The sequence below is a fragment of the Trichechus manatus genome, unplaced genomic scaffold (assembly GCF_000243295.1).
Source record: "Trichechus manatus latirostris isolate Lorelei unplaced genomic scaffold, TriManLat1.0 scaffold00037, whole genome shotgun sequence".
NCBI classification, from domain to species: domain Eukaryota; kingdom Metazoa; phylum Chordata; class Mammalia; order Sirenia; family Trichechidae; genus Trichechus; species Trichechus manatus.
Genome location: NW_004443973.1, coordinates 15,450,982 through 15,472,219, shown reverse-complemented (window position 1 = coordinate 15,472,219; position 21,238 = coordinate 15,450,982). Strand labels below are relative to the sequence as shown.

The 21,238-nt window shown below is 40.5% G+C and overlaps 1 protein-coding gene across 8 annotated transcripts in view; it reads left to right on the top strand.

The window, feature by feature from the left end:
- NOSTRIN (nitric oxide synthase trafficking) overlaps positions 1–21,238 on the top strand; it is a 71,787-nt gene that overhangs the window by 23,781 nt on the left and 26,768 nt on the right. For 2 of the 8 annotated variants that reach the window (XM_023730595.1, XM_004375594.2), the window contains 6 exons: positions 435–520; positions 12,815–12,898; positions 16,620–16,682; positions 16,878–16,959; positions 17,761–17,823; positions 20,860–20,958. In XM_023730595.1, coding sequence (XP_023586363.1) covers positions 435–520; positions 12,815–12,898; positions 16,620–16,682; positions 16,878–16,959; positions 17,761–17,823; positions 20,860–20,958 — 477 coding nt within the window. Of the gene's footprint in view, positions 1–434; positions 521–613; positions 719–875; positions 971–12,814; positions 12,899–13,195; positions 13,333–16,619; positions 16,683–16,877; positions 16,960–17,760; positions 17,824–20,859; positions 20,959–21,238 lie in introns of all 8 variants that reach the window. The other 6 variants (XM_023730597.1, XM_023730599.1, XM_023730598.1 and 3 more) reach the window with 6 other exon arrangements.

Below are 21,238 nucleotides of genomic sequence, written 5' to 3'. Positions count from 1 at the left end.
CATCTCAGCCAAGAAACACTGTAATAGTTCAGGGTTAGTCAGGAGCCCCAGGAATATGATTTTGAAGTTGTAGGGGACACAAAATGGTTACAAGGTGTCCTTTAGAATGTACTTTTTGACCTTTCTGGAAACAGTAGGAATGACAGGACTCCAAATGCACCCCATTGCTGAATTGTTTACATTTGATCTAGGGAAGAAGCAGGTAAGCCAGTATATATATATATATATATATTTTGGAAAGTTCTCTAGGATCTTTCATATCCAGGCAAGAGAAACTTAATGTTAATTTTAAGAACTCATCCCAAAGAAGTGCGTCCTCATAGCTGCATGATCGTTTACAGTGACGGCCGTCATTACAGCAGCCTTCTGGATTTATAGACGCTCTGTCTTTGGAAGTGCTCATAACCCTCCTGTCCTTTTTTTTTTCCCCCTAGCATAATAAAGTGTACAAGAACCTAAAGGAGTTTACTCAGAATGGAGAGAATTTCTGCAAGCAGGTCACAGCCGTTCTTCAGCAAAGGTACAAAATGCACATTTTCAATCAGCAGTACTTTGTCTAGTTGTAGCAAGTGATGTGACTGGAGGAGTGATTACAGGCTGTTCTCCTTTCCAGAACGTGGTGTTATATTTTGCTACTTGAGAGATTGGTTTGAAGAGGGATTCTCCTCTACTGCACATTTATCACTTGAATACCATCAAACTTAGGGTACAACTGGAGGTAATTCTACTTGGGAGGGCTCTGCCAGGTCACTTCTGATTCCTCAGACTGAGTTTATTATCGCTTCCTGGGGGGCCACCCTTGTACCTGAGGTAGATGCCCTTATGTTTTTCTCACAAGGATGCCAATTATTAGTTTACGTTTCTGTCTCTCCTAGTGTCTTTCTCATCTTTGTATCCTGAGCTTTTAGAGCTTGGCCCTTTTGACTTCTTCAGTTAACGTGTCGCGGTTGAATGGACGGATGAATCAAAGGTCACTATTTTCAGTATCATCTTTTCCTGATCATATGTAAAGCGGCTCAGTCAAGAAAGTTACAAAAATCTCTGCATAAAATTAGACAGCCCAAGGACTGAACAGACTGTAAGGGGTCTTTTCAGCCATTTCCCTACTTCTAGACAACTCTGTAACCAACTACTCTAAAAAGATATTCAAAAGAGATTGTTCATTCTTTCGGGGTAACCCATTTCAAATTTAAATACCGTATGTGTGCCAGAAGAACAAAGACGCATGGGTGGATTGCATCCTGTATTAGTAGGTCAAGAGCAGAGGAGAACATTAGCTTTATCAGGACCAATGAATGAGGCCAAGAAAAGATACAGAAGAGATCAAATAGGCTTTTATAAAGACAGTAACTGGGTCTGTCAAAGGGGGCCAAGAAGACAAAAAATAAAAAATACGAAATTAATTCCTAACAGCCAAACTGCTTTGATTCCATGGAATGGGGAAGACCAATCTGGGAGACAATTTCTTCTGTAAGACTTCTATAAGTTTCATTTCAGTCTCAAAGGAAATTGTTTAAAATAAGAGAAGTTAACTATTATAACAATTCAACTATTATCTGGATAAGACAGTATCTCTCTCCTACACTTCTGAAAGAATCTATGCATGTGTTAGCCACTTAGGCCAATAGGACCTGAGTTACAGTCATCTGGGCCTTGAGTATCTGGTGTCCATGTTCAAAATTAGTGCCTGGTGTAGAGCTGTGAAGATAGAAGGCAAATGATTAAAAAAATGCCTGCTGGTAAACAGACTCAACAGTGAACTGAATAAATTTGATTGAGTCACTGCTCAAAAACTCTCCCCTGATTTTCCCTTGTTCAGATCACGTCACATCTCCACCCTACTACAGTCTCATCTGCTTTGTTTATACAGCAGAGTATTCGTTTCTTATCCGTGTCTTTCTTGAATTAGTTCCTAGGTCTACCATCTGCTCTATGCCTATTAACATGCAACCCTCCACACGTTCTAGAGTTCTAGAGTGGCAAACATGCGCCAGGGAGCGAGAAACACTTGAGTAGCTAAGATACCTCCCTTTATGGTTTTACCTCCTTACAGAGTAGAATTTAGAATTTGAAAATATAAAGAGTACCAGGTCACTATGAGTCAGAATCGACTCGATGGCAACGGATTTGTTTTGGCTACTCAGTAGCAGAGTTATTTGCACTTCCCTGGTGTCATGGATTGAATTATGTCCCCCCAAAAATGTGTGTATCAATTTGCCCAGGCCATGATTCCTGGTATTGTGTTGTTTTCCTATATGTTGTAAATCCTGCCTCTGTGATGTTAATGAGGAAGGATGGGCGGCAGTTGTGTTAGTAAGGCAAGACTCAGTCTACAAGATTGGATTGCGATATAAAACACAGAAGTGAGCAGAGAGACAGGGAGACCTCATACCATCAAGAAAGCAGTGCTGGGAGCAGAGCGCGTCCTTTGGACTGGGGTCCCTGCGCAGAGAAGCTCCTAGTCCAGGGGAACACCAAAGAGAAGAAGGCCAACAGAGAGAAAAAGCCTTCCCCTGGAGCTGATGCCCTGAATTTGGACTTTTAGCCTACTTTAACTGTGAGGAAATAAACTTCTCTTTGTTAAAACCATCCACTTGTGGTATTTCTGTTATAGCAGCACTAGACTAAGACACCTGGGATAAAAACTACCTAATGCATATAGAAAAGAGGGATCTATGGTTTTGCCTAGACCAAGGAAAAAAAAAAAAGCTAGGTATTAGGTTGTTTACACAATGGATGCAATAGGAACGTTTGTAAATGAATAGTTCCTTTATAAGGATCAGCACAAAGCTAATTCCTCTGAGGCGGAGGTTAAAGATGCCCCAAATTTCGAACTTTTCCAAGCTGCTGTACCACTCCATCATTTCTAACATCAACTACTCCCTTTCCCCTCAGCACCCGCCCTCCCATCTTTGGTTTCCCTAATTAACTGCAACATCTCACAGACCTCATGAAACTTATAAAGGAAATGGCTCATGCGGTTGTAGAGGCTGGCGAGTCCCAAATTCTTGGGTCAGGCGTAGGCTTCTTCCGACCCACATGGTTGCAGGGGCTGACGAACCCAAATGGGCAGTTCAGACCACAGGCTGCTGGCTCACAAGGCTGCGGAAGCTGGCGAATCTGGTCACACAGTAGGACGCTGGCCCAAGGGGCTGTAGAGGCCTGTAAATCCCAGAACTGGCAGGTCAGTTATGCCCTCTGGCTCAAGTCCCAAGAACCGGAGGTCAAGTGATCACGAACCAGACTAGGGATCCAGATGCAGAGAGAGAGAGAGAGCCCTGCCAAGACACACACATATATCTTAGATGCAGGCCACACCTCAGGGAAGGGCATAACTTGAGTAAGGGTGGAACTTGAGCCGTGCCCTCCTGCAAGGCTGTAACCCAAGACACACCCTATACCAATCCTGCCTCATCAACATGTATAGGTCAGGATCCACAACACATAAAATGGAGGACAACCATACAATATTGGGAATCATGGCCTGGCCAAGTTGACACATAATCCCAACTATCACAGGTCGCATATACCTTATTTGCATAGTCCCGCTCAATCATTGTGTGTCAGTCACAAAGACCATGGCTAGAAGGGCCACATTAAGTAACTCATGACAGCAAAATTTGTAAATCTAATCTTATACAATTAAATCATTTCCTCCTTAACCAAGGTGCCATTTTTAAGTTGCTTTATGTTTGTTCCTGATAAATCTTCATTTGTCAAAGTCTCCTCACACTTGAGCTTTACGGAGCATTCCTCCCCTTGTTCAGCTTTTTGATCATGTAGTTAACCTGAAGGATGTTTGCTTGCATCTAAAGAGTCTGCATTTTGGGAGAACCGTTTTCTAATGGACACAAAACCTGTAGGCGTGGAGTTGATTCTGACTCACGGCAACCCCATGTGTGTCAGAATACAGCTGTGCTCCATACGATTCTCAGTGTCTGATTTTTCAGAATTAGATAGCCAGACCTTTTGCCAAGGTACTGTGGGTGGACTGGAACCTCCAACCTTTTGGTTAGCTGTCAAGTGTGTTAACCTTTTGCACCCAGGGACTCCAATGGACAGAAAGACTCTGTTAATCTGACTATGCAACATGTTGTATTTTCTTAGACTGCATTCCTTCATGTCTGCTGGCAAAGTCAGAGGTTGCCTCACATTTCAGAATTGGGTCATGTCTTTCCCATGGTGAATGATTTTGAAGACACTTCCTCTTCCTACTGTGTTTAAACTGAGTTGACATAATAACCATATCACCAAGGATAAATGGTCACAGCATAGCTGGGATTACAGTCTTTCCTTTCTGTGAATTCAGTAATTACTTCCCTGGATATGAAAAAGATAAAAAGTTGATTCCCACCAGCTATCCAGACATGAGCCAGGGCTTATTTTCCTCTTAAATGGGTGGGCTTATTACATATGAATCAACGCTACGTTTTCCTTTGTATTAGAAAAAATCTGGAAAGCCAGCACCCTTCAAAAGAAATTATCCTGTTACTTAGGGCTATAGACAAGTAGTAGGAAGCTCCATAAGACAAATAAAACGGTACTCTTGGAAGACATATAGTAGGCATTTCAACTGAGGGTTATGATGTAGAAAATCATGAAGGCAAATCCACTGGTCAGCACAATAAAAAACAGAGTAAGGGAGCACATGGGCTTCTTTGAATTAGGTCCCTAAGTGGCACAAATGGTTTGTGCTTGACTATTAACCAAAGGGTTGTTGGTTTGAACCCACTCAGCGGCACTGTGGAAGAAAAGCCTGGAGATCTGCTTCGCTAAAAAAATCACAGCCAAGAAAACCATATGGAGCAGTTCTACTCTGTAACACCCAGGGTCACCATGAGTCAGAACTGACTCCATTGCAACAGGCTTGGTTTTGATTTGGTTATTTGAATTAGGAATCAATTCAACGGCAACGGGTTTTTGGTTTGTTTTTGTTTTTTTTTTAGTGCATAAAAGGCATTCAGTAAATACATGTAGACTGAATGAGTAAATAAATGAGGAGATAGTTATGGGCTTATTTTTTTTTAACTTTTTTTTTTTATTGTACTTCAGGTGAAGGCTTACAGAACAAATAGTTTCTCATGAAACAGTAGTACACATATTGTTTTATGACACTGGTTAACAACCCCACAACATGTCAACCCTCTAACTTCTCAACCTTTTTTTTTTGGTGAAAATACACATAGCCAAAGATATACCATTTCAAAAATTTCTACATGCACAGTTCAGTGACATTGACTACGCTCTTCCAATTGTGCTGCTATTCTCACTTAAGATGAAGGTTTACAGAACAAAATAGTTTCTCATTTAACAGTTACTACATGTTGCCCTATGACAATGGTTAACAATCTCACAACACATCAACAACATCCTTACTCAACCTTGGGTTCCCTATCACCAACTTCCTTGTCCCCTTATGCCTTCTGGCCCTTGTCACTGGACTACTGTACCTCCTTAGTCCCATTTGGTTTTACTGGGCTGTCCACTCCCAGGCTGAATGGTGAACCTCGGAGATAACTTCACCACTGAGCTAAAAGGGTGTCTGGGGGCCATACTCTTGGGGTTTCTCCAGTCTCCTTTAGGCCAGTAAATCTGGTCTTTTTTTTGTGAGTTAGAATTATGTTCTACATCCTTCTCCAGCACTGTCCAGAGCCCTCTGTTGTGATCCTGGTCAGAGCAGTCAGTGGTGGTAGCTGGACACCATCTAGCTGTACTGGACTCAGTCCGGTGGAGGCCTTGGTAGCTGTGGACCATTAGTCCTTGGGACTAATCTTTTTCCTTGTATCTTGTTCTCTTCATTCTCCCTTGCTCCCAAAGGGATGAGACCAGTGGAGTATCTTAGATGGCTTTTAAGACCCCAGACACTACTCACCAAAGTAGAATATGGAACATTGTCTTTATAAACAGTGTTATGCCAATTGAGCTAGATGTCCCCCGAGACCATGGTCCCCACAGCCCTCCGCCCAGCAATTCAGTCCCTCAGGGAGTTTGGATGTGTCTATGGGGCTTCCATGACCTTTCCTTGTACAGGTTGTGCTAGTTTCCCCTGTATTGTGTACTGTCTCACCCTTCACCCAAGATACCACTTATCTATTGCCTATTTAGTATTTCCCCCCCACCCCTCCCATCCCTGGTAACCAACAAAGATGGTTACATTTTGTGTGTGAACTTTTTCATGGGTTTTTACAATAGAGGTCTCATACAATATTTGTCCTTTTGTGATTGACTTATTTCACTCAGCATAATGTCCTCCAGTTTCATCCATGTTATGAGATGCTTCACAGGTTCATTGTTGTTCTTTCTCGTTGCATAGTACTCCATTGTGTGTATGTACCATAATTTGTTTATCCATTCATTTGTTGATGGGCATCTAGGTTGTTTCCATCATTTTGCTATTGTGAACAATGCTGCCATGAACATAGGTGTGTATATGTCTATTCGAGTGACGATTCTAATTTCTCTAGGATATATTCCTAGGAGTGGGATTGCTGGATTGAATGGTATGTCTATTTCTAGCTTTCTGAGGAAGCGCTATATCATTTTCCGAAATGGATGTGTCATTTTGCATTCTATGGGCTTATTTTTTTACTACTACATCTGCATTATTAGAACATGACCTTTGCTGTCCTTAGATATTTACCTTTCCAGACACTTTGCTTAAGAGTGTTGAACTGTAGTTCTGCTCAGCAGAGTTCTGCATTAGCATGTGAATATGAGAGGTCGCATCACAATCAAGCCTCAGAGTCCAGATAATGTTTCATTTCAAAGCTCAGCTGCACTCTTCCATTTATTCTAATTGGCAATGACAGAAAAGTGCGGTTGTTATTGAAACACCGTTTTGCTTGGATATTCCGCAATTCATCATTGCCATGCTTAGCTTCTTTTATCCAATTAGTTGCTTCAGTTCCCTTTGTCTGCAGTAGCAGACCAAGCTCAGATTTAGCCAGAGACACACAGCAACTCCCAAAATACCTAATGCCAAAGTCATCAGGTTCACTGTAACACAATTACAGGTCAGATTTAAAAATACAAAGGCACATTCCCAGAAACTATTTGTGAGTGTTTGGCTCCTCATACCTTCACAGCTAATGTTTAAACAGGCTTTGATGGGAAAATCAATTGTTCCTCTGCAAGGAAACTTAAAATCAGGTTTTCAAATGGCAAGTGCCATTGCTCTGGACATCAAAAAAAAAAAAAAAAGAAGTGGAGGTGGGGTGTAGTTGGCCATTTGTTCCATCAATGATCCGTTGCAGACACTGTTAACAAAGAAGTTAAAAAATTGAAATGAGATCTTTGATAAGTCTTCACTTTTTCTATTCTACCCATTACCCTGGGTGATCTGAATGCTCACAGCTTCATCTCGCTTTTGCATATGGATGACTCCGAGATCTATTTTTCTAGGCAAGATTTCTTAACTGTGTTTCAAATCACGTATCCAACAGCCTATTGCACAATTCTACCTAGATATCCCATGGAATTACAAAGTCAACATATTCAAAACAGTTTATCCACTTTTCTTCAAAACTGATACTCCTCCTGAATTTTTTACCATGGTGACTGGGACCACTGCTCAACCATCAAGCCCAATACTTGGGAGCCATCCATGACTCCATCTATCCTATCTCATGGCCAAGTCTTCCTATTTCTCTCTCCTAAACACCTGTTACATCCCTAGCTTTCTTTTCATTCCATGGCCTCTGTCTTTTTTCTGGCAAAAATCTCTTAAACTGTTCTTCTGTCCAAGGATACTGCCTTCTAGCTGTGCAGTTTGTATACCGCACAAAGGCACCTGACTGAAGGGGATAGTAGATGTGGAAATCCAATCCACTCTCAACCCAATAGTCTTACACCCTGGCTCAGAGCTGCATCCATTCAGAGGGTCTTAGTTTCCTAGTGCTGCTGTAAAACATATACCACAAGAACAGAAATGTATTTTCTCACAGTTCTGGAGGCTAAACATCCAAATCAAGGTCTCAGCCATCTCAATTCCTTCCTTGTCGGTAGCCCTGGGCGTTCCTTTGTTCCTTGGTGTTCCTTGGCTTGTAGACGATCTTTACAGGGTGTCTGTCTTCCCCTGTGTGTGTGTCTCTGGTCCATTCTGCTTTTTTGATAACTAAAAAGTGATTAGATTTAGAAACTACTTGGGTGTGGCTTGATTAACATAACAAAGAAACCCTATTTTCAAACAGGGTTATATTTATGGGTATAAAAACAAACAAACGCGTTGCAGTCGAGTCAATTCCAACTCAGCCACGCTATAGCACAGAGTAGAATTGCCCCACAGAGTTTCCAAGGAGCAGCTGGTGAATTTGAACTGCTGACCTTTTGGTTAACAGCCGTAGCTCTTAACCACTGCGCCACCAGGGCTCCATTTACAGGTATAGAGGCTGGGATTTCAATACATATTTTGGGGGGACACAATTCAATCCATAACAGAAGGCCCCCTTTTTCTAAATCGAGCAAGTTGCCTCAGCTTCCAAGTTGGCTGGAACCTCTGTCTCTAATGTATCTTTCACTCTGTGGCTATGACCCTCCTTAAGAACCCTTCAAAGACGTCCATGGACTTTAAGATAAAACCAAGCCCTTATAGTATTTTATAAAAGGATATTTGAGATCTGGGCCCTGCCTTCCTATCGAACTTGTCTCTTTTCCTCTCCCCAGGACCCCTTCCCTCTCCATTTTACTCAACCACCTATAGTCCCCCATCACAGGTCCCTGCATTTGTACAGGCTATATCTCCTTCTTGGTAAAACTTTCTTCACTTGGTTGCCTGGATCCCTTCAATGCATCTTTCAAGATTCAGTCATCACACTCTGGAGGCCTTCCTTCGCCTCAGTTCCCAGTCTCAGAAAAGTACCCCCCAGAAAATTAGGTAGAACCAGCACTTATTTCTCCTATAAAGCATTAGCTCAATTTTAAATAATCTCTCGTGATTTTTTTTTAATCACTTTTTATAGTTTTAATTTTATTTGAGCAGGATTCTCTAAAATTGATTACATGGTCACTTATGGTCTTACAGTTTAATTTGTGCTCTATCTAAAATATTGAACCTGAAGCCACATATTTTCCATCTCTCTTTTCATTCAAAAGCATAATGTATTTTAAAATTTAAATCAAGTGTTTGTCTTTGACTTATTGGTTGGTCTTCATTATCACTAATAAAAATGTATTAATCTGCCTTCATGCTGGGAGGAAATTAGAATATAAAAGGATTAAAAGTCAGGGCATGCCATTTCTCTGGTCCAGAATCTTTACAACTCGCTGGAATATTCTGAGATTGAGTTACCTATGAAAAGATACATACATCATCAATTTCACATGTGCCAAGAGAATTGAGTTGAGAAAGAATGTCAACCAGTGTTAGATATGGTAGTTTTAGAATGGAAAGGAAAGGAACTAGAAAATCAAGCACAGTGTACTTACAAGTTGTTTCTGGTTATTTTAATGAAGGAATGAAAATTCCACATCTCAGCTTGAAATGAGCTCTGCTTCTCTCAACGTACTTTGTATGCGGTGTTTTTTAAGGTGGAAACCAGGATAAAGCCACTCTTTTTTAAGGAACTGAGAAGAAATAAGTCTAAGCAGGGACTGCACAACACAGCCTTAGGAAAGCACTGAGGTCGTTTCCATTCCTATTTAGCAGAAACTTTGGAAGGATATATACTGCCTCATTAGACCATAGACCTGAACTAGCCACACTGCAGTGTTTTGTTTCAAATTACAAACATTCTGACTTAAAAAATTGACAGCTCCCTGTACGATTGCCACTTGGACCATGGACACTTATAAAATAGTGATTTTCTCTGGGGAGGAATGTAACCATTAACATCTGTTAAGCTGAAGGCCGTTCGGGGCCAGAGGCCTGTGAGATTTTCAGTCATGGGCAAACTTGCCGGAAAGGGAGCACAGTTGTGTTTTAGTTACAAATGCGCCCACACCCATCCTCCCTAACTGTATTTCATTTGATTTACATGTACTTCTGACTTACAGAGTGATCTGCTGAGGTTTTCAAAATGGCCATTAGGTTTAAAATGCAATAGCAGAAGATTTACAGCCTGCTTTGCTTGGTTGGTTTGAATGCTGGTCCTAAAACCCTTTTGGGCCATCAATAAATGAAAGACAGAGAGACATGGGATACATTTGTGCTGTTCCAGATGGCCTGTGTCTGACATTCATCCAGCCCCAAAGGTTTAGGTTGGTGACATTCAATATCAGGATCCCCTTCTCTCCTACTTTTCCAGACCCTTAATATCCCCCATCTCCCTGCCCAAAATGCCTTCCAGCTGCACAGGTGCTTTTTGAAGGGGCCCTGGGAAGCTCATTATGTGTGCTCAGAGGCTGCTGTGGATTCTGTCTCTAGTTGCTATGCCACCAGGAGCTGTGGTGACTCAGAACACAGCAATTAAAGATTAAGTGAGAGGCTGTGTCAATTTTTGAAAGTACTTTTGTTTGTCTTCCCTGAATATTCTCCATCTCTAGCCTCTACTTCACAATTCCAGAGGCAGGAAAGTAGAGTGGTTAAGCAGGCTGGTTCTCCAGACAGACTGTTGGGCTCAAATCCTGACTCTATCACTCCATTCAGTGTGACCTTGGACAGGGTGCTGAGTAAACGCTCTGTGCCTCGTGTTTGCCCTTCCATGAAATCTCATGGGGGTTATTGAGAGTTAGTGAGGAAACACCTAAAATACTTAGAATGGTGCCTGCACATAGTAAGTGACTGATGAACATTGCATGTTACGACACTGTGTGTAGGCAGAACATAGGTCAGTGTTACGGAATGAATTGTGTCCTCCAAAAAGATATGTTGAAGGCCTAATTCCTGCACCTGTGAATGTGACCTTGTTTGGAGATAGAGTTTTTATTTCGTTATCGTTTATGTTAACAAGGTCATACTGGAGTAGAGTGTGTCCTCGTCCTAATCCTCACTAGTCCAAGCACTGTCCTATATACAGGGATACAGCAGTGAACAAAACAATTTCTCGACCCTCATGGAGCTTACATCCTAGGGGTGTTCATAGAAGCACACTAAGAAAATAAATTATAGCATGACATAAGGTAGTGATAAGTGCTAGGGCATAAATAAGCGGGTAGATAGTGATGGGAATGCTCTTATCGACAGGGTACCCTCTGAAGAGATGACGTTAGAACAAGACTTGTTGGGGATGGCGTGAAGGAGAAAGCCATGTGGTTACCTGACACCTGGCAGAGACCACAGCAAGTGCAAAAGCCCTGAAGCAAGACAGAGTTTGGCAACAAAGCAGGAGTAGAGCAACCAAGGGGGTGGCCTGCAGGAGGGGAATCAGAGGGGTATCTACAGGTTGTCAGATTATGCAGAGGCTTGCAGGTCAATAAAAATCACTGCAGTCATTGAGCCCCTACTTCCTGCTAGGCTTGGGATTACCATATTTTAATAATCAAGAACCCCTTTATTCCCTTGTAATCTTAACTAAAACCATCCCACTGAATGATAGAGGTCACCTGGGATTCTAGAGCATCCAGATTCATCAAAAGTGATGGTCTCTCCCAGCTTGCTGCTAACCAACACTCTTTCTCTCTCTATCAAAAAAAACATATTCCTAGAGCAGAGAAATCCATTTTTTAAGTGCAAAGAGATATTTATTTATCATCTTAGTTATCTAAAATACTTGCCTTAACTTTTCCTTATATTGGGCAAGGTCTGATAACAAATGCATGATTTCTGCACCTACCTCTTAACGTGTATCCTACAGTGGTCTTCTTTCTTTCAAAAGGTGGTAAAAATTACTTAGAGCACAGCTATACTAACAGGAAAAGATGAAGACAAATTTAACAATAGGCCAGTAGCTCATGGTCTATGGCTTCCATTTTACAAGAGCGAGCTATCATTTCTTGCTTGGTCTATGACATTGAGGCTACTTTGTATGAAAATATGCAGGTTTTAAATTAGTTATTGGAGAGTTCTAAGATTGTTTCCCAAAAGAAATGAAGTCATAAATAAATCTAAAGATATTTAATAAGACTTTCTGGTCCTTACTAACAAGAAAAATATAAATTGAACTTGATTTCCTACATTTTTGTTATCTTCAGTCAAAAGTGAGAAGACAAACAAGAATAAACCCTCCTACATGCAGACCTATATAGGACAATTTCCTGGAGGTAGAATCATTTTAAGATGAGAGTGTTTCAACCTATCCAAAAAGCACCCAGGACTTTGTTTTTAGAGGTCATGTTCCAGACTCCCTGCTGATCTTGTCTTGCATGGAAAGTATTGAAAATTCATTTTCTAAATCTGACATTGGCATCTCAAAGCTTCCCCTGAGAAGGCTAAAATCAAAACCAAACCTGTTGCCGTCAGGTCAATTGTGACTCACAGCGACACTATAGGACAGAGTAGATCTGTCCCATAGGGTTTCCAAAGAGCAGCTGGTGGATTCGAACTGCCGACCTTTTGGTTAGCAGCCAAGCTCTTAACCACCGTACCACCAGGCCACCCTTAGAAGGTTAGTGTTTGGTTAATTCAATCATAATTTATCACTTTATTGCCAGCTATTATAACCTAGAGCTTATCTGATTAGTATTAATGTCCCAGGATACCCAGGAAATTTTCTTTTCCTTACTGGTGTACAAGAAGCTTAAGAAAACAACTCTGTCCCTTCATAAGAAAAAGATCCTTATGGTAAACAAATCATCTATCTCCTCATTACATTTTCAGCTTGAACTCTTCTTCCTCCGTGTGTGTGTGTGTGTGTGTGTGTGTGTGTGTGTGTGTGTGTGTGTGTAGTGTTGCTTGGTCTGGCCAGTGCATCCTATTTAACAACTTACTCTTTGCTACTAGGTCAAACCTGGAGATTAGCTATGCCAAAGGACTTCAGAAACTGGCAATCAAGCTGAGCAAAGTATTACAGAGCACGAAAAAAAAGTAAGTATCATGGAAGAGGTAAGGCAAAATCATTCTGAAAAATAATAAAAAGTGACATATATGCAGTTTCAACTTCCTCTTACAAACATGGCAGGTATATAATGTCAAGCATGACTTCCAGTTTTTGGGTGCTTACTGTATGCCAGACACTGCTCAATACTTTATAGGCACTCTCATTTAATCCTCACAACAAGGCTTGAGAAGTTTTATTATTCCTATTTGCAGATGTGGACGTGAGGCTTAAAGAGTTTAAAAAACTCACACAAATAATGCACCATAGAGCTGAATTTATCCTAGGTCTTTATGAGTTCTAAACTCACATTCATCACTGGACTTTGGTGATAATATTTAACTTGGAACGTGGTGCTGTTAAGTCGGAAGGCCTTGGACTCAGGAAGTACGGAGCCTGCTTTATCTCTTACTCTCTGACTTCAGTAAGTAGCCTGGACTCTCTGCGCCTTGGTTTCCTCCTCTGTAAGATGGAGTAAGGAGATGTGCTCCATTGTGTGTATGTGTGTGGAGGTGGAGGGGTGCATACTAAATGAGATAATGAAATAATATATGTAAACACCTTAGCACGTTTGGTGCCGAAAAAAATGTTGGTCCGTATTCTCCTGGCTATATTGTAAGACCAATAATGAAGCAGATTTCTTCTTTTGAAGGAAATGGTCCATTAGTGATAATTTACTAAGAAAATTCTTGACGAATGCATGCAGACATGATCATAAACTTGGCAGTGCCATTACAAAGGCCTCTTTTGATTGTAAGAGAGACAGAAAGAAAAAAGAAATCTCTGGAGCTCAAATTTCTATTCTTCCTTAGTCATCATCTATAATAGCAAATGATGGTTTTGAAATTGCTCTGACTTTTGCCTCTATTTTTATTTTTAGAATAGTATTTTACTAGACTATAGAAGAACCTGTATAGCACAGTGGTTGGTAAAGATAGACTTTATTTAGACTACCCAAGTTTAAACTCTAGGTCCACATACCAGGTGGGTGACCTAGGACATTTACTCCTCAGGGTCTCTTTAAAATGGAAATAAAACCTAGCTCACAGGGTTACAATGAGGATTAAATGGGATAATACAGGAAGAGGGTTTGGCAGAGTACCTGGCACAGAGCGAATACTCCATAAATGTTCGTTATGATATTGATTCTAATTATCTTCTTAAGAATGAGAGGTATAGTGGTCTAGGGTTACGTGTCTTATTAGTGTTGTAACCCTAGCATCCATCATAGTACTACTAAAGAGTTGACATGTCCATGTTTGATTAACCAGGATTAGTATAACAATATTTAATAATAAACATTAATTGAATTTTTATCTATACTAAAATTTGATTAGGTATTTGTACAGAAATCCCAAATTATTTCTATCTTAAAAGGTCAGTGAGGTGAGGGTCAGAGAAACCAGTGATTTTTCCAAGGTCTCAAGGAAATAAGGGGAGCATCTGGATCCAAACACAGGTCTCTGTCTCCAGTGTTGGTGATTTCCAGCTCTGCTCAACAGCTCCCCGAAGGGGTAAATGTCAGATTCTTTTCGGAACAAGGTGCCTGGCTTCTTTTTTTAAGTCAACTTTATTGAGATTTAATTTCCATACAATAAAAATCTCTGATTTTAAGCATACAATTTGATAAATGTTGACATATGTATATATCCGTGTAACCACCACCAGAATCAAAATCTAGACATTTTCATTACCCCTGTTATGGATTGAATTGTGTCCCCCCAAAATACATGTCAGCTTGGCTGGCCTTGATTCCCAGTATTGTGTGATTGTCCACCATTTTATCATCTGATGTGATTTTCCCATGTGTTATAAATTCTAGCTCTATGATGTTCATGAGGCAGGATTAGCGGCAGTTATGCTAGTGAGGCAGAACTCAATCTACAAGATTAAGTTGTGTCTTAAGTCAATCTCCTTTGAGGTATAAAAGAGAGAAGCGAGTAGAGAGACAGGGGGACCTCATACCACCAAGAAAGTAGTGCCAGGAGAAGAGCGCATCGTTTGGACCTGGGGTCCCTGCAATGAGAAGCTCCTAGATCAGGGGAAGATAGATAACAAGGAACTTCCCCCATAGCCGACGGAGACAGAAAGAAAGAGAGAGCTTTCCCCTGGAGCTAGCACCCTGAACTCGGACTTCTAGCCCCCTAGACTGTGAGATAATAAATTTCTCTTTGTTAAAGCCATCCACTTGTGGTATTTCTGTTATAGCAGCACTAGATAACTAAGACAACCCCCAAAAGTTGCTCGTACCTTTTTGCAATCCCTTCCCCATCCAACCTCAAGCAACCACTGTTCTGCTTTCTACCTACATAGATGAGTTTTTTTCTTTTCTGGAATTTCCTATAAATGGAAGCACACAATATATACCCTCAGGTGCGTGGTTTTGTGCCTGGCTTTGGGTAAGCAGAAAATCTGGCATCCTTTGATCTAGTTCTCCCATTCTCAGACTGCATGGTGCAACCTAACCCGTTAGGAGGCAAAACCCCCGTACCATCCTGATTTTTGGCAGGGATGCAGATCTGTCTTCTCCCTCCCCTCCCCTCATCATAGTTTACACAGGTGTCTGTCCCTGAGGTTTGCTGACACAGTAGGGCTTACTGTCCTGCCTTTTGAAGGACTGCTGTGAGCTGTGCCCCTTCTATGGAATACTAAGTGTGACTAGGGCTTCCCTTGTGGAGAAAATACCGTGGCACTTCCTAATTCTCCCTCCATGCTGCTGGGAAGAGGGTTGTGCCATCCTTCATGTTAAATTGGGATATGTCTTACAAGACCATAAAATATCTTAGTTTTCCTAAAAGCCAGCAGGCAACAGGAGCTGGATCCCATCCCCAGGAGCAGCAAGCAGGACATGACCAGGGCGCTGGAGTCCTTCATCACTCACTATCTTAGTTTGCTAGTGCTGCTGTAACAGAAAAATCACAAGTAATGGTATTTTAAAGAACAGAAATTAATTTTCTCACAGTTTAGGAGGACAGAAGTCCAAATTCCGAGCACCAGCTATAGGGGAAGACTCTCATTCTATTGGCTGTAGGGGAAGACCCTTGTCTCTTTCACCTTCTGTAGCCACAGTGTTGTTCCTCGATGCCTTGGTGATCTTCGTATGGCATCTGTCTTCCCCAGTATGTGCTTGCTTCTGTGTCTAATCTGTTCTTTTTGTAACTTGAAGTGATTAAGTTTAGGACACACCCTACACGGATATGGCCTTATTAATATAACAAAGAAAATCCTATTCAGAAACAGATTACAGCCACAGGTATAAGGGTTGGGATTCCAATCAACCCATATTTTGAGGGGACATAATTCAATCTGTAACGCTTACCTTCTCTGAGCCTCAGTTTATTCATCTGTGAAATGAGGATCCTGGGAAACATTGTCTTTAAGGCCCTTCTGACCCTAGCGTCTTATGTCCCACCTGTTCTAAATGCCGTCTCTCTCTTGGCTACTTTATTCCACCAATTTTCTATAGAAATGAAATGGAAAAGTAAAAATCTAAGTGAAAAATGACGAAGAAAGCAGTATAAATAATTACGATAGTGCAAAGAAATATATTGATAGAATTTAATCCTATGGAGAAATTGAAATTAGATTAGGGAAATGAATGTAATTGCTACACACAGTGAATCAGATACAATGCTTTATTTCTCAGAGTTGACTGGGAAAATGACAGCCATCCTTGTCCCACCCCGCCCCCCAACCCGTTTTTGCCTGCAGCTGCCTCACCATCGCCTGGAACTGGGCCTCAGAGGGCATGAAATCCTCAGCAGACCTGCATCAGTGAGTGATCCCACTGCCTTACTCCAGCCCAAAAGGAATTGTAAATATTTGAAGTGGATGCTACAAAGATTTCATTTCAAACTTGCACTGAGTAGACACACCATAACATACCATTTTATTGCCCCCGAAAATAATTTGGAAAGTAGATGTAAATCCTAATACTATGCTTGTGTGTCTTTTATGTTCTATTCCCAGAAAACTTGGTAAAGCAATTCAGTTGGAAGCAATAAAACCGACTTATCAAGTCCTGAGTGCACAAGAGAAGAAGAGAAAAGCAGTGAGTCAAAAACCTTTCTTTTCTCCCCTATTTAAAGCAAGATTTCTGTCTTTGCCCAAAGGAGGAAAAGATGATCTAAAAGTGATGCTAGGCTTCAGGAATTTATCATAAAAAAAATAAAAAATGCAAACCCAAGATGTGTATACAAGGATTTTTGTTAGAGCATTGTTTAACAGTGAAGAACTGGAAACTGCTTATATGTCCAAGAAAAAGGTTTGTAAGTTTTGCCCTAACTTACAACTGATCACCCTGGAGGGTTGTCTAGATTCGTTTTCATCCCTATCATTATTATTACTGACTCTTATGCTATTTAAAAGCAGAAAAAAAGTTAGTTGTGATTAAGAATTCAGTCTCTTTGAAATTAAAGTAGTATTCACTTCAGGGGCAATGGACACAGTAAAATTAGCACTGCTAGGACCGTCATCCATCTTTATGGTGTTAAAGTTTTGCCACAGGGGTTGATGTGGGAGGGGATGTGATGGGACTGGAAGTGATACCAACTATACAGGGTCCTACTCCACGCTCATTGCACATATGTATGTGCTTTTTACATTCATATAGATTAGAAATAATTATTTTACCAAATGAATTTAGTCTAAAACCTTGGACCTGTGGCATGACCCAGAGATTCTTGACAGAAAAAGACAGTTAGGCTACATTTCTCAGAAAATATGTCCACTGTAGGATTTTGAAAATCCCGTGGATTATGGTAGTTAGTGATTGTGCCAGAATTATTAAGCCAGCACCATGACTCAACAAGAAGAAAGTAAAACTGTTTTTTTTCTTTTTTCTCTTTAATAGCTTGATAATGAAGTCCAAAAGACGGCAGATCTTGTCATTAGCAACTGGAACCAGCAAATTAAGGCAAGTATCCACAAATATATGCCTAAACTCAGTTTTTAGGATTGGACCTTTTTGCTTTTGCACAAACATGATAATGTGTTTTAGCGTTAGTACTTGCAGGTGCTAACTTAAGAGAAAAATGCTTCCTCACCTGAGTTATTACACATATGTAGCTTTCAACCAAGAGCATGGTTCTAAATTTGGTTATTATTTATAGCTAACACGTAACATTTATTATGTGCCGAAGTGCTACATAGTTATGTATCTGATCATCACAAAAACCTAATTAGGTAGGTGACCTTGCATTGTCCTGTTTTATAGATGGGAAAACTGAGACACAGAGAGGTTAAATAATTTGCCTAAGGTTACAAACCTGTCAAGTGGTTGAACCGGGATTTGTTTATAAGTAGTGGGCTCCAGGGTTACTGCCCTTAACTATTACACTGCACTGACTGCCTGTCTGTATATTCTGTAATCTTGGGCAAGTGACAAACACCATCTGAGTTTTGATGTTTTATTTGTAGAAAGGAGTTAGTGATCTCTACCTCACTACTGAGAGGGCTTAGTGAGGGGTGGGGAGTGATTAGTAAAGGCGAATGCATATATTGACTCCACAAATACGTATGGTGCACACTACGCCAAGATATGGTTCTTATTTTCAAGTAACGTAAAACTTAGTTGGCTAGATAACATGTTCATGAAATAATGAATAAATTCTAAGAAAAGGAATTATCATCTAGTGTGAGAAGCTAGGGCATATCATTATAGGTTCTTAAAACCTGCTGCCATTGAGTCAACTCCAACTCATGCCCCATATATGTAAGGTAGAACTGTACTCCATAGGGTTTTCAATGGTTGATTTTTAAGAAGTAGATTGCCAGACCTTTCTTCTGAGGCACCTCTGGGTGGACTTGAACTTCCAACCTTTCGGTTAGCAACTGAGTGTGTTAACCATTTGCACTACCCAGAGATTCCTTATAGGTTCTTATACAGAGAGAATAATGGATGGAACTTATACATATAGATTATTCTAGAACAATTTAGTACAGGAGGAAATCATTTCAAGCAGGAAGGACTAGAAGCCAATGGAGAGGAAATCTTCTAAGTAACCCTTTTGGCCTGATCCTCTTTGAGAAGACCTGTGCTTCAAAAGCTAACATTCTCTTTTTTCATCTCCAAAGTGGCAGGAGTCTTCTCAAATGAACAGCCACTAGTGCCAAATAGTTAGAGAAGCCCCTCAGAATTGGGAGAAGGGGTGGACATCATGGCCCTCAGTGTTGCCTCTGACGCTTCTTCTGAAACTGATGACTCCATAAGACCAAGGACTTATGCTAAGAAATGTTTGAGACGGATGAATTTCTATACCAACAGTAGTTATACTTGGAAACGATGCTCACAAGAATCATTTTATAGCAAATATTCAAAATGTCGGAAAAAAGTATCCAGTCATTTGTTTTTAGTTTTGCTCTTGATTTTACAAACTTTCTTAAAAAGGACTTGTTTTTAAAAATACATTTTCTCTTAAATACAGACAGTCCCCAGTTTACAAAATTCTGTCCAACTTGCAGACAAACTTAAGAATGGATTGCCATAAAGCCTATTATATTAAAAATTTGAGTTAAATACGATGGTTCGTAGTAACAAACGCACACACTACTTTGCGATACAATGAAAACATCGCACAGTTTAGAAGTGTTTCTTAAGCGTTTTAAATACATAAAGAGGTAAAGTATATACTATATACTAAGACAAACATTTGACTAACTGAGGCTAAATAAGAACCATATGTACCTGTTCTGACTTACCTACAAATTCAACTTAAAGACAGACTTACGAATGGATCTTGTTAGTAACTCGAGGACTGCCTGTACTCAGTTTTCACAGGGAATTCAACATAATGGACCAAAAGCCAGAAACAATGCTCAGAAGTTGCAATTGCTGCCAGGAACAAAAATCGTCTTTTATTATTTCCCAGTTTCTACCAACTAAATTTTCTAAATAAAATGATTTTTTTTTTAAATGAAAGTGACAGAGAAATTAGAGAACATAAAAGTCTTGAACTATAATAATCTTTCCACGTTTACAGTTCAAGGGGTTGAGCATGTCAATAATGAAGTAGGGTCTGTTTTGGAGACACAAAGGGAAAGCCTTAAAGGACCAAATGCTCTTGCCTCATACTCTCATTAATCAGCCTGCATGTGACCCACTACAGGTTGGGGAGGAGGGCCTATGAGCTTCTTGTTCCTTGAATTCGTTTTAGAGATATGTGGAAGACTTTGCCCCCAATTCCCAAGGTAAAAGCCAAGGAAAAGCAAGACTTAGGCATTTCCCCTTCATTATCTATGTTTATGGCCCTTGTAACCTTGAGGTGAAAAGCCAGTCTTTTAATCAACCAGTTCCTAAATAGGCTAAATCAAACCAAATTCTTTTTTAACTTATTTTATCTCTGGAATATCATCTTTTACCAAGTTCCAACTGTATAGAACAAAAAATGATCACCTGAATCTTAACCCGCTCCTAGATCTGAGGCATCCAAAGGATAGGGGGACTTTGAGCACTCCCTCCATCCCTACCTCTTCTCTTACCTTTCCTTCCCTCATCTGTAAAAGTGCAGACCATTTCACAGGATGTCCAGCAAATACCCAGCTTCCCAAGTCCAGGCATCAAGAAGAAAAATTTCTCCCTTGCAGCAAGTTTTAAAACAGCATCTTAAAATTACCTCAGCTGTGGCCCAGGTTGATTTAAAAGATTGATGCTGGAAGTCTTCTGTGCTAGAACAATGTTCAGAAGGCCTGCAGGCCTGCAGTGATTCAGCAAAATGTATGACCCTCTTGAGTGTACTCAATATGGTGAAAACTATACAGTGGTTTTCAGGGCAAAATGTTAGCTGCTATGATATTTTAGGCAGATTTTGAGGCAAAGGCAGGGAGGAAGAACTAAAAATACACGATAATTTAAGCTCACACATAGACATGCCTTGTTCCAACACAGAACAGCTTTTCTCTTGGTGTCAGTTTCTGCTCCTTTTTCTGTGAGTGTGTGTGTGTTTGACTCTAGGCTAAGAAGAAATTAATGGTGAGTACCAAGAAGCATGAAGCACTTTTCCATCTTGTAGAAAACTCCAAGCAATCCGTGACTAAGAAGGAAAAGCAGAAGGTAAGCTGTCATGGCCCCCTGGGTTCGTGTGCCTGGAGGTGGATGAGCTTCCTGCCCTTAGCTGTAAACAAGGAGGACTGGCTGAGTCCTCCCTGCTGTGGGGTCTCTACAGAGCTGTAGAATGGCAGAGCATTAAAAGAGATTCCAAATCATTCTTGGTCCACATACTTTTTTTTTTTTTTTACTTCTTTATTGTACTTCAGGTGAAGGTTTACAGAACAAATAGTTTCTCATTAAACAGTCAGTACACATATTGTTTTATGACATTGGTTAACAACCC